General features: G+C 46.0%; 1 protein-coding gene across 2 annotated transcripts in view; it reads right to left on the minus strand.

Annotated features, from left to right (window-relative positions):
- LOC106538803 (uncharacterized) overlaps window positions 1-12136 on the minus strand; it is a 51681-nt gene extending 39545 nt beyond the window's left edge. The window contains exons 1-2 of one of the 2 annotated variants that reach the window (XM_087711366.1): window positions 11962-12136; window positions 1791-2610 (exon numbers count right to left, since the gene is read on the minus strand). In XM_087711366.1, coding sequence (XP_087567492.1) covers window positions 1791-2477 — 687 coding nt within the window. In that variant the 5' untranslated portion in view covers window positions 2478-2610; window positions 11962-12136. The remainder of the gene's footprint in view (window positions 1-1790; window positions 2611-11961) is intronic. The other variant, XM_087711365.1, reaches the window with a different exon arrangement.
- Between the last annotated feature and the right edge of the window lie 484 nt (window positions 12137-12620).

The following is a 12620-nucleotide window of genomic DNA, read 5'->3' on the forward strand; positions in this document are numbered from 1 at the left end:
TATCTTTGGCTCGGAGTGTGTTGGTGTGGGACGAGGGGGGTCAGAACACTAACCGCACTGTGCAAACACAGCCAACCAAGTCTTCTTAACTCATAAACCTGGATGAGGGTGGAGGTTCGTTCTCCCAAGCTTATTTACCAGGCCAGGTAACATCTTCAGCAGAATTTAGGGGATGTCAGTATTGGTTGCCTTCTGCTTATCTGGGCTTCGTGTAGTCAGTAGGTCTCATGATGGGAGGATCATGTCAGGGGAGGGGTCTTATGGGTCTAGTGTGGGTCAAGTATATATGGGTCACACAAGGGGTCAGGTGTGGGTCACAACAGGTGAGGGTCTTTGTCAGAGTTTTGGCAGCTGTGACTAGTATTATGTGATAAACCCAGGAGTATAAACACAGCACACAGAGTCTTTATGCAATTAACAGCGGCTTATCTACAGGCAAACAGATGCAGGAGATAAAATCCCTTACCATTCACTACAGACACAAGGAGAGAACTGACTACACTCTCTCTAATAACCACTTATATACAGACTCCTCTTAAAACAGCAAATGACTTGTGTGGATCCTACCAGAGTCTTAAAGAGGCAATACCATAACTCCAATGAATCAGCCTCATTGCATCAGCCATTGCTGATTACAGCTTACCACCTTTCATCAGCTGGAAGCTATTAAATCCTATTTACCTTAACAATCTTTGTGAGGAGTCAGGTGTGGGGTTGGGTTAGCAAACTGTGGCTCTGGAGCCGCATGTGGATCTTTCCTCCCTCTGCTGCGGCTCCATCCCCGGTCGGCGCCACAATTTTGAGAGGAGCTTCCGGTGGGGAGGGATGGGGGCAGAGAAGCAGAGTGCGCCAGGAGAAGACTCTATGGCAAGGGGAGGGTTTTCCAGTTGTCTCCACAATTGATAGGGCTTTCGGTTATGACAGGTAGAGGAAAAAGTACACCACGCTAGGAGGAGACTCTATGGTGTGGGGGAACTGAACTTCTGGTCAGCTCCAGAATTGAACAGGGGGCTTCTGGTTAGGACCTTTGTGGCTTCCGGTGTTTTCTTTTCTGTGGGAAACAGGTCCAAATGGCTCTTTGAGTGTTTAAGTTTGCTGACCCCTGGGTTAGGTGATGGTCTTGTGAGGGGTCAGGTATGGGTCACAACAGATGAGGGGCTTGTGAGGAGTCAGGTGTGGGTCACGTCAAGTGAGGGTTACATCAAATGTGGGTCAGGTCAGGAGTCTTGTGAGGGCTCAGATGTGGGTTGAGTCAGGTGTGGTTCTTGTGAGGGCTCAGGTGTGGGTCACGTCAGGTGAGGGACTTGGGACGAAGCCTTTTATAAGCAGAAGAACATCAACACGGACAACCTTGGAGAAAGAACCCTCCACCTTCATCCTACATATGAGCTACAGATATTCCCCGCTACTGCATAATTAACCTGGTTCCAGCATATTCTGGGGACCAGCTGCCTCGTAAATTGGGCTATCTAGAATTCAATCAGCAGAAGAGCATTCTCCAACTTGGGAGACCCTTCTAGATGTGTCATCCTCCTCCCACCTTTTCTACAGGTTGGATGGGAAACGGAAGCAACTACTAGAAAGGGGTCTCCAATCATGACAACTTTACGACTGGTGGGCTTCGACTGCCAGAATTCCTCAGCCAGCTGCGCTATGCTTAGGAATTCTGGAAGTTGAAGTCCACCGGTTGTAACGTTGCCACGGGTGGAAGCCCCTGATCTACCATGACTCTTCTTTCTCCCTGCAACGGGCAACAGAGGGCACCCAGGTCCCTAATGTTCATTCCTCACCTGCCAGGTCCTGGGTGTGTGACGATGACTCATCAGGAATTCTTCTGCCAATGCCACCATCTCAACGCAGTCCTTCGGCCCGCATTCCCGCACCCAGTTCTGGGCTTCAGCGGGCAGCATCCCCAGAAGCTGTTCCTGGATGATCATCTCTAGGATCTGCTCCTTGGTGTGGCTCTCAGGTTTCAACCACTGGCGGCAAAGATCCTGGAGTTGGCCGTACACCCTGCGGGGTCCTTCCAGCTCCTGGTAGCAGCACTGCCGGAAGTGCTGGCGCTTCATTTCCATGCGGAAAGCATCCGCTCTCAGGATGGCGGCCTTCACCTTCACGTAGTCGGTCCTGTCCCGGGCATCCAGTCTGCAGAAGGATTGCTCCATCCCTCCCCGCAAGGCTGGCAGCAGCTGGCGCACCCATTCTTCGCGGGGCCACTGGCAAGCTTCGGCCACTTGTTCGAAGGCCTTCAGAAACGCCTGCGCGTCATCCCAGGGCGCCATATCAGTTAATGGGAAGTTTCCCCAGCTCGCGTGGGTGGGTTGCAGCGTGTTCAGAAATTCCTGCCACTGGGCTTCCCACTGCTGCTGGGGTAAGCCCACTTCTGGCTGTTGGTTCGGCTGCCTTGTCAACCCTTTAAAATACATCACCTGGACAATGCGTGGGACTCTTCCAGAATTTTCCAAACCCCTTTCCATGGCTTTGTGCCTTGCCCTGAAAGGGAGAGGCGGGCCTGGAAGCTCCTGTGCCGGTTTTGGTGTCTTTCGATGTTTTCAGTTTTTCCTTTCTTCCAAAGCACCCATAAAGGGGACAGGAGATGTGGAGTTGTTTCTGGAAGACAAATAAGAAAGATAGCCTGTCAGGATGAGAGAGAGGGAGGGAGGGAAGGAAAGAAAGAGAACAAGAGAGGGAGAGGGGGAAAGAGAGGGAGAGAGCAAGAGATAGAGAGGGAGGGAGGAAGGGAAGAGAGGGAGGTGTTAGGTAAGTTCCCTGTTGGGACAGCGAGTGCGTTCAGAGAAGCATTGTGAGATTTGTGTTGGAGAACACACAAACCAGCATACAGAGACACTGCAGTTTAAATAGGCTTTTACTTTTGTGGAAATAGAGGTATCAGAGTCCATCAAACAGTCCAAGTCATACACGGATAAGGCAGTCAGTCATCAACGTCTTTCAGTTAAGGGATAATCCAAATAACATAGTCCATATTCATACAAACAGTCTGGTACTCAAAGTTTGCTAGCAGTTGCAAAACTTACAATAGCTCACGGCACTTTCTAACAGCCAGCTTTCAAAAACACTTGATCTGATCAGATCAGCCCAGCATCTAACAAACAGAGAGCTAACAGTCATTCTGGCTCCCTCTTATGGCTGATTGAGGAAACAGCAACCAATCACATTTTACAGTATGATTTAAAGAAACAGGTATAGCATTGTTACATGATTTATATATTGCCAACGCAACCGTTAGATTATATTCCTAACAGGAGGGAGGGGAGGGAAAGAGGGGGAAGGAAAGGAGGGAAAGAGAGGGAGGGGGAGAGAGAGAGAGAGGAGGGAAAGAGGGATAAAACGATGTATACAAATATTTTTTTAAGCTTGAGAAAAACAAAAAAAATTTCTATCACACCTATCTAACTTGACTCCTGTTTTCTCAAATCAGTTGAACAAATAACAAATTTCATGTTTTGGTTGTGTGGGAATAGGGATAACCACAGGGAGAAATGGTTAGGGACGCCTAAAATTCAGAAGACTTTTAAAATTCCCCTGGGGGGGTGGGGGGGTTGTCCCAAAAGTGCTTTTTTCCCCCAAGGCAACTGGACTTCCTTGTTTTTTCTTTGAAGATGTTTTGCTTCTCATCCAAGAAGCGTCTTCAGCTCTGACTTCTATTCCCCATCATCCAGACAGAGCTGAAGACGCTTCTTGGATGAGAAGCAAAACATCTTCAAAGAAAAAACAAGGAAGTCCAGTTGCCTCTTGGAAAAAAAATAGCACCTTTGGGACTTTTTTAAAGGGGGGGGGGATGTTTCCCAGCAGATACATATTTGAAACTGGGTCTGGAATAAATGTTATGAATGGATAGAGACAAGAGGTAGAAATGAGAGGGAAGTTGACAAATGTCAATTTATTTATTTATTTATTTATTAGACTTCTATACCGCTTAATAGGGCTTTCAGCCCTCTCTAAGCGGTTTACAAATTTTTTAGCAAATTGAGTCAGCAACTTGCCCCCACAGTCTGGGTCCTCATTTCACCCACCTCGAAAGGATGGAAGGCTGAGTCGACCTTGAGGCGGTGAGATTTGAACCGCTGAACTGCAGATCACAGTCAGCTGAAGTGGCCTGCAGTACTGCACCCTAACCACTGCGCCACCTCGGCTCTTTCAAAAACACTGTTTTTTTAATAACTGTTAGTATGGAAAATAAAGATGCTATGGAATTATAGATATAATATGGGAACATTGTAAATAGGCTAATGTAAGTAGAAATATAGTTAAAGCTCATTTTCTTTTCTCTCTTTTTTCCATTGGTTGTATTATTATAATTACCGTAAATGTATTACTGCTATAGCTATTGGCTTGTGAAGTATGTTAAGATTTGCTATTGATTTTTCTTTCCTTTTGCTTTATTTGTAATTGTTACTTAATTGCGTGCATTTATTCTCCTATTAGTTTGTCCAATGTATGTGGCTGGGCAGATTTTGCATGGTATTTCATAGACTCCTTGGTTTTGTAGCTGGATCTTGCCTTTGGGGTTTCTTAAGATGTTGGCTATTTTTTGGTCAATGCCGAAGGCTGTCTTGATATTGTGTTTGTGGAGAATTTTGCTGATTTTATCTGTGGTGCCTTTGATGTAAGGGAGGAGGGCGATGCCTTGTCCTGTTCTGTGTCTTGGTTCTTGGGGGGTGTCTCCTTTTGGATTAGGTTGGTAATTGTGTTTCTTTGGAATCCGTTGGAGATTAATACGTTTGTGAGTGTGTGTAATTCAGTTTTCAAGTGATCTTTGTTGACTAGGCATTTGGTTCTGGAGATAAGGGTTTGCTACAGAGTTGATCTGTGCAGGGTGGTAATGGGATTGTGCGTTTAAGTAAGATTTATAGAAAGACGGCAGCTCTGACCACGCTTTAAGCCGAAAACACCAGCCTGAAGATGGCGAATGAGACCTCGCCAAAACATTGCCAAGAGAATCTCAATCTTACACAGAAAAAGATCCGAATACAAGACCAGCATACCTACACCTGTGAAAATCTACGAAAACACACACAGATATGTGTGTGTGTGTGTGTATAGATATATATATGTGTATGTGTACACACACACACACACACACACACATGTATTGTGTCACAACCCCTGGTATGCCCAAATATGGGAGGAAGCATACTGCTTCCTTTCTCTGTCTATCGGCTCATCACAAGAGACCATCCAGACAGAAAGCCATTATTTTTACTGTTGCCTTTGTTACATTTGTGTTGATAAATAAATAAAGGGAGACTAGTATAGATCTATTTCAAGCTATTTAGCTCTCATCAGCTAGCTCGATTCCCAGCTAGCTGATGAGAGCTAAATAGCTTGAAATAGATCTATACTAGTCTCCCTTTATTTATTTATCAGCACACACACACACACACGTATGTGTGTACACACACACACACACACACCAAAATAAAAAAGAAACTGGGTCTGCTGTCTGGCACCCTTTCCAACAAGTTCACTTTTTTTGAAAGAAGCAACAAATAAAATGAATTAAAGGGCTGGATCCAACCACAGGGCTGTACTCTTCCTCTCTTCCTCCTCCTTCCTCCCCCCAGAGTTTTCAGTAACCCACAGCAACCTTCCCTTAATAACATTTGCTTTACACTGTCTGTGTGCGCGCACACACACCTCTCTCTAGCACCTGAGAATGTTGTCCTGTTTGTTTCACCAAGTCTGCAAAAATTCGGATTTCTGCAGCTCAGAACTGGTAGTTTGCCTGCTCTGATGCTTCTTTCTGACAATCTCGGTGCCAGAAACATATGTGCATTTCCAGCTTTTTTCCATAGGCATGGCGGAGGGAATGTAGCGATCATTAAACCAGCATGATGGTTGTTAAGCAAACCCATTAATCCGAGAGGGTGTCTTTTTGCCAGATTTTAAGATTTTAACTGTAGGATTTATGATATTCAGTAACTCTGTAAAATGTGCACAAGAGCTTATAAGAAGATTTTCTATTTTTAAGAAAGCTCTCTTGGAAGGCAAAATTTCTAAGCTACAAAATTTATTCCTTTCTTTTCCCCTTGGGCCAGACCGCAAGTACCAGTAGCCCTCAATTTACAACAGTTTGTTTAGTGACCTGTTGTGGCCCAGCAGGAGCCGTTGGAGCTGCTGATGGACTCCGATGGAGAGGAATCCTATGACTCTGCCATGGAAGATGTGGAGGACCCTGGGCAGGGTTCAGACTCAGAGCAGGGACCAGAGAGGCTGGTTGGCAATCAGGAGGTGCCTGAGGCATGGAGCAGTGGGGAGGATCAAAGGGAGTTTGTCCCTGACGCCAGAGATGGGCGGAGAAACGGAAACAGCAGCTACGGAGAAAGACCCATAAGAGATAATCACACCCAGGTGGTTGTGGTTTGGCCCCTCCCAAGAGAGTATATAAGAAGAGACTTTGGGAGGAGTCCTTTTGCAGGACACAACCATTTGTAACAATCTGGAGAAGCTCTTGTCTGCATTGTCTGTTGGAGTCTGGGTTGCTGCCAACTTCTTGCCTGTAAGTCGGGTTTGGGCTTTCAGCCAACAGGATTGTAATTGCTGTAAATAAAGAGTGGCAAAGTACTAAGCCTGTGTCGGCGTTAATCACCGGATGAAGGGGAGTCAGAACAGTGACCATTCAAACTTACAACGGCGCTGAAAAAAAAGGAACTTGGGACCTTTTTCTGCACTTATGACCATGGCAGCATCCCCATGGCCACGCGATTTACAGTCACATTCTTGACGACTGACTCACATGTGTGACGGTGGCAGTGTCCCAAGGTCATGCGATTCCCCCTTTGTGACCTCCAGACGAGCAAAGTCAACAGGGAAGCCAGATTCACTTGACAACCGGGTTACTGACTTAAAACAACTGCAGTGATTCACATAACAACCGTGACAAGAAAGGGTCTTAGAATGGGGCAAAACCCACCTAACAAACATCTCAATTAGCAACAGAAATATTGGGGTCAAATGTGGTCGTAAGCCGAGGACCACCTGTATTTTCAGTTTTTCAGCAGTGAGATTTGTTAAACACAGGCCTATCGTTTTGCTATAGGAATATTTTAATACCGAAAAAGGAGAGATAGATACAGAGGGCATCCCTGGGGTCTGTCAAAATGACGAGCAACCACTATGTTGGGCAAACAAGTAGATTTGCAATGACAACCATTGTATGAAGAGGCAACCAACCATACACAACAGCCATTTTTTGAGTGCTCACAATGGGCTCTGCAGACACTAACAGCCAACAGGCCAAAAACTGCTTTCAACCCTCATAAGAGATACATTAGAAGTAAACTGACTCAATAGGGCTTCTCTTAGACATTACGAACAATGAGACGAGTTTTTTTTTTTAAATGCTTAAGGAAAGAATTTGACTAATCCCTAAAAATATGCAGGAATTGCTGAATATTTGTGGATACAAGGTTTACGCCTGTCGCCCATGGCAGATACAGAGTTTTCTTACCGCAAAAAATGCTGGTGGTGTGATTCTCAAGAGCTGAGGTGGCGCAGTGGTTAAATGCAGCACTGCAGGCTACTTCAGCTGACTGCAGTTCGGCTGTTCAAATCTCACCGGCTCAGGGTTGACTCAGCCTTCCATCCTTCTGAGGTGGGTAAAATGAGGACCCGGATTGTTGTTGGGGGCAATATGCTGACTGTAAACCGCTTAGAGTGGGCTAAAAGCCCTATGAAGCGGTATATAAGTCTAACTGCTATTGCTAAGTGTAAAAGAAACACAAAACGCATTTATAATTTAATGCTAATTAGACTCCTGAAAAAACAACGAGTAGTCCTTGACTTATGACCAGAATTGTAACAGATTGTAACAGATTAACAGATTTGGAAGGGACAGTTGTAGGTATTGATGTCAAACTCAAGCCCGCAGGTCTCATCCAGCCTGCAGGGGGTTTAAATCTGGCCCCCGGGACCAGCCTGGAAATAGCAAAGTTAGCCGTTTTGGCCGGCAGGGTGTTACAGGAGGGTCTGTTCCGTCTCTCCCACCCCCCTGCTGGCCCGTAGAGGAGAACCACAGTGCTGATCCCTTGAATAAATCCAGTTTGGCACCCCTTTTGGAGGTCATCTAGTCCAACCAAAGTTCTGATAGCCATCACAGCCTGGTCACATGAGCAGAGCAGAATAATAGAGTTGGGAGGGACCTGGTAGGTCATCTAGTCCAACCCACCCACCCCATGCCCAATCAGGAGACCCTACACCACTTCTGACAGGTGGCAGTCCAGTCTCTTCTTGAGGAGCCTCCAGTGATGAAGCATCCAAAGTTTTGAAGGCAAGCTGGTTAACTGTTCCCGCTGTCAGAAAATTTCTCCTTACTTCTCTCTTGAATCTCTCCTTGTTCAGTTTCCATCCATTCTTCCTTCTCTGGTCTTCGGGTGCTTTGGAAAATAGGTTGACCCCCCCCCCCACCTCTCTGTGGCAGTCCCTCAAATACTGGGCTAAGCAAGACATTTCTCAAGTGAGTTCTGCCCCATTTTATGACCTTTCTTTCCACAGCTGTTAACTGAATCTGGCTTCCCCACTGAATTTGCTTGTCAAGTGGTCGCAAAAGGAGATCACGTGACACAAGCCAGGTTCACTTAACAACCGTGTGACTAATTTAACAACTTGCCACATTTGTTAACAACCCTTAACAAATGTGGCAAGAAAAGTCGTAACAATTCTGCAGTTGGTAATCCGGCTGTGAATTGAATCTGGCTTCCCCATTGACTTTGCTTGTCAGAAGGCTGCAAAAAAAAGTGATCACATGATCTTGGCACACAGCACCAGTCATCAATACGAATCAGTTGCCAAGCATCTGAATTTTGATCACATGACCACGAGGATGCCGTTGTGAAAAACAGTCATATGTCAACTTTTTTCAGCGCCGTAACTTTGAACGGTCACCAAATGAACTGTTTTAAGTCAAGGACTACCTGTAGAAGAAAATTTGAGACAAGAAGGCACAAATAGTACTGGTAGTAATAGGCAATCCCAGGTGTTTTGAGTGCACTCCCAAAACACCTTGATCTTGATGTGAAGTTGAATAACTTCACCATCATAAGGATTGACAAAATCCAGACCAGTCAATTGCAGAAGGCAGCTTTATTTGGAACAGCTGAACATCTTGAGAAGGTAGACCCAAAGGTGCTCTTTCAAGAGGCAACTGGACTGCCTGGTTTTTCTTTGAAGCCGTTTCGCTTCTCATCCAAGAAGCTTCTTCGACTCTCACTGGATGGTGGGGATGAACACCCTCAAGTGTTGAGGGAGCATGAATGGATTTCCAAGAACATTGTAGATTGCAGAACCCTTTCAGCAGTTCCAAAAAGGCTCCACACCCATTTGCAGTACTCGAGTGACTCTGAGGACACAGACAAACCTCCAAGTGGCTTCAAGGACCTTCTAAAAGGGGGCAAATGACCAGCTGTCTGCAACGAGTATAATTCCTTCCATTCCCTGCCAACAAGTCAGAGCAGAAGCAGCTTTTTGGATGAGAAGAGAAACGTCTTCAAAGAAAACCCCACAGAAAGTCCAGTTGCCTCCTGAAAAAGCACTTTGGGACAAACATGACCTGGATGACTTCGTAGTCATCCTTCATAGACTTTTAGCTATACACTTTGGGATGAGCACCCTTCAAATGGTAGAGTATGAAGCGATTTCCAGAAAAAAAATCAGACTAATGGAACCATTTGCACTACTCAGGTGACCCTGAGGACTCAGGTAAACCTACAAGTGCCTCAACACAAATGACCTTCTAAAAGGATGCAAATGAGCAGCTATCTGCAAGGAGTATAAATCCTTCCATTCCTCACCATCCGGTCAGAGCTGAAGAAGCTTTTTGGATAAGAAGAGAAACGTCTTCAAAGAAAAACCAGAAAGTCCAGTGGCCTCTTGAAAAAACATCTTTGGGACAACCGTGACCTGGATGACGGAGAATCTCCATAGACTCTTGTGAAGATACTTTTAACACCATCAAACAATAACTATCTGCAACCTTGGAGATACAAACTCCAGACTAAACATTTGGCTGACTGCACAATGAACAATATACTGCTTTGTTTAAATCCACGCCTATTTCATTCACAAGCAGTTCGATGGGGTGAAAACAACTCTGACCCTGGCTTTACAGTTCAGTTTAGACACTTGTTCGAAAGTTTGAAACTCTCTCCCTATGTACATATAAATCAAAACTCAGCCCTAACCTTCTCCATCATCGCAAAACACCCACAAGGGAAAAAAAATAAAAGTCCAGTTGCCTTTTGAAAGAGGCACTTTTTGGGATAAATTGGGTACATAAAATACAACTATCAAAAGCATTCACTGGTCCAACGGGTTGCTCAATGGGAGCTCTTAAAGATTTTGAAGAATTCAATTTTAAACTTTTGGCAGTTTTTTTTTGCTCTTTCCTGCTTTTAAAAACTATCAAGGACCCAACGGCTTTGGTTTGCATGGGTTATTCGATATTTGCCATATGAAAAAAAATAAAATGGATGCATTCACTGTCACTACGCTTTGTTAGATGGGATTTTAATACTGTCATATTTTTCAACGTAAACCGATTTTAATGGACCCAGAGAGGTTCTTGGGGACTTCCAGGAACCTTAAGCGCACGCTTTGAGAAATACAGCTAATCCTCGACTTACGACCATGGTTGAATCCAAAATTTATGTTGCTAAGTGTAGCATTAAGTGAGTTTTGCCCTATTTGACGCCTTTTCTTGCCGCCATTGTTAAGTGAATCACGGCAGTCGTTAAATTAGTAGCACCCCTGTTAAATGAATCCGGCTTCCACACTGACTTTGTGAGGAGGTCACAAAATGGGAACACATGAACCCCCAGATACTGTCACCGTCATAAATATGAATCAGTTGGCAAGGATTTGAATTTGGATCACATGACCATGGGGATGCTGCAAGGGTCTTCGGTGTGAAAAACAGTCATAAGTCCCTATTTTTCAGTGTCGTTATAACTTGGGCCCATCACAAAATGAATTGTAAATTGAATTTACCAAATGATTTTGGTACAGGACTCAATCGAGGACTACCTATATCTACACTTGACAGAAATCCCCATTTTCTACAGGCAGTCCTCGACTTACAACGCTTTGCTTAGTGATTGTTCCAAGTAACAACGGCCCTGAAAAGAAAAAAAGGTGAGTTACGGCTGTTTTTCACGCTTAACGACACTTTTACTATCTCCCCTCGCCCTCAGGCGATTTCCATTGGGATGCTTGGCAACTGACTCGCACTTACGACCGTTAGCAGCCTCTCGTGGTCACGTGATCCCCTTTGGTGACCTCCCACCAAGCAACATCCGCGGGGTGGGGGCGTAAACCCCGTTTCACTGAACAACCGGGTTTCCAATTTACAAACCGCAGTGTTTCGCTTAACAACCTCAGCGAGAGAGACACAAAAAATCGTCCAACGGGGCAAAATTTCCCCGAACCGACGCCTCACGCAACGGCTGGGCTCACCGTCGGTCGTAAGTCGAGGACCGCCCCGGTGTGTGGAAAGAAACGGCACCTTCTGCCACCCCAAAGCCTCCTCCTCCTCCCAGGGCTTAAAAATCATCTGGCCCAAGGCAGAAACCAGCAAGAAAACCAAGCCAGGCGGGCGGGGGGGAAAAATGAATCCCCTTCCTAAAGGGAAAGATGGAAGCACGTTTTGGCGCCCCGCTTCAAAATGGCTGGAAAGACGCCTTTTTCCCGGCTGAGGGAAAAGGATGTCCGGGCCTCGGGAGGAAAAACGGTGGCGGCGGCGACAAAAACCAAAGTAATAACAACAACGATATTTTTTTTTTTTAAAAAAAAAGCGACAGGCGCGACTCTTCCAAGGGCGGGAAAGACCCCGGCGGGGAGGGGGAGGAGGCGCGGGAGGGGGGTGGAGGGAGAGGAAGATGGATACCCTCCCAGCCTCGCCGCCTCCGCAAGGACCGGAGGTGGCGGTGGTGAAAAGCCCTCTCTCACCTTCGCTTTCCCTCAAGGTTGCACCCGGCGTCGTCGGCGAAGAGGAAAGCGCTCCCCGGGCTGGTCGCCCCAACGGAGCCGCGGAGCCCAGGGGCCTCTTCTCGCAATGGGCGCATCCAATTCAGCAGGCGACGTCCATAGGGCGCGCGCCGGCCTTTCTCTCTCTCTCTCTCTCTTTCTCTCCTCTCTGTGTGACACGTCACTTCCTTCGCCCCCCGAGCATGCCGGGAACTATAGTTTCGTCAAGCGCTCGGCTACGGGATGGCCGAAGGGACGAAAAAGAGAATTAAAGTGGCTGAACTGGCAAGGAACGACGTAGGAAATGAAGCTGAAATGACAGCGGCAAATCATTATATTCCTCACAATAGGGACTTGTGGACTTTGAAGTTCAAACGAGAGGTCTTTGGTGTTCTCCGAGCTTGGCTGTTTTCTAACTACTAGCCCTGATGATGTTACCTAGTTTGGCTAATGAAACGTCTGCAAGAAAACAACCAAGCTCCGAGAGCCACAAAGACTCTCCTTTTTTTCATTTATTTAAGGAACAAATCATTTTTGAAGGCGTGAAGACATCACACACTGCCAGAGAGGTTCCCTGAGGATATGGGCTCCAACATGAGAATGAAGACTGAACCTTACATCCCATTCACCAACCCAGATTG

The sequence above is a fragment of the Thamnophis sirtalis genome, unplaced genomic scaffold (assembly GCF_051295495.1).
Source record: "Thamnophis sirtalis isolate CommonGarterSnake01/CBP01778 unplaced genomic scaffold, rThaSir2_p1.2 scaffold_3, whole genome shotgun sequence".
NCBI lineage: Eukaryota > Metazoa > Chordata > Lepidosauria > Squamata > Natricidae > Thamnophis > Thamnophis sirtalis.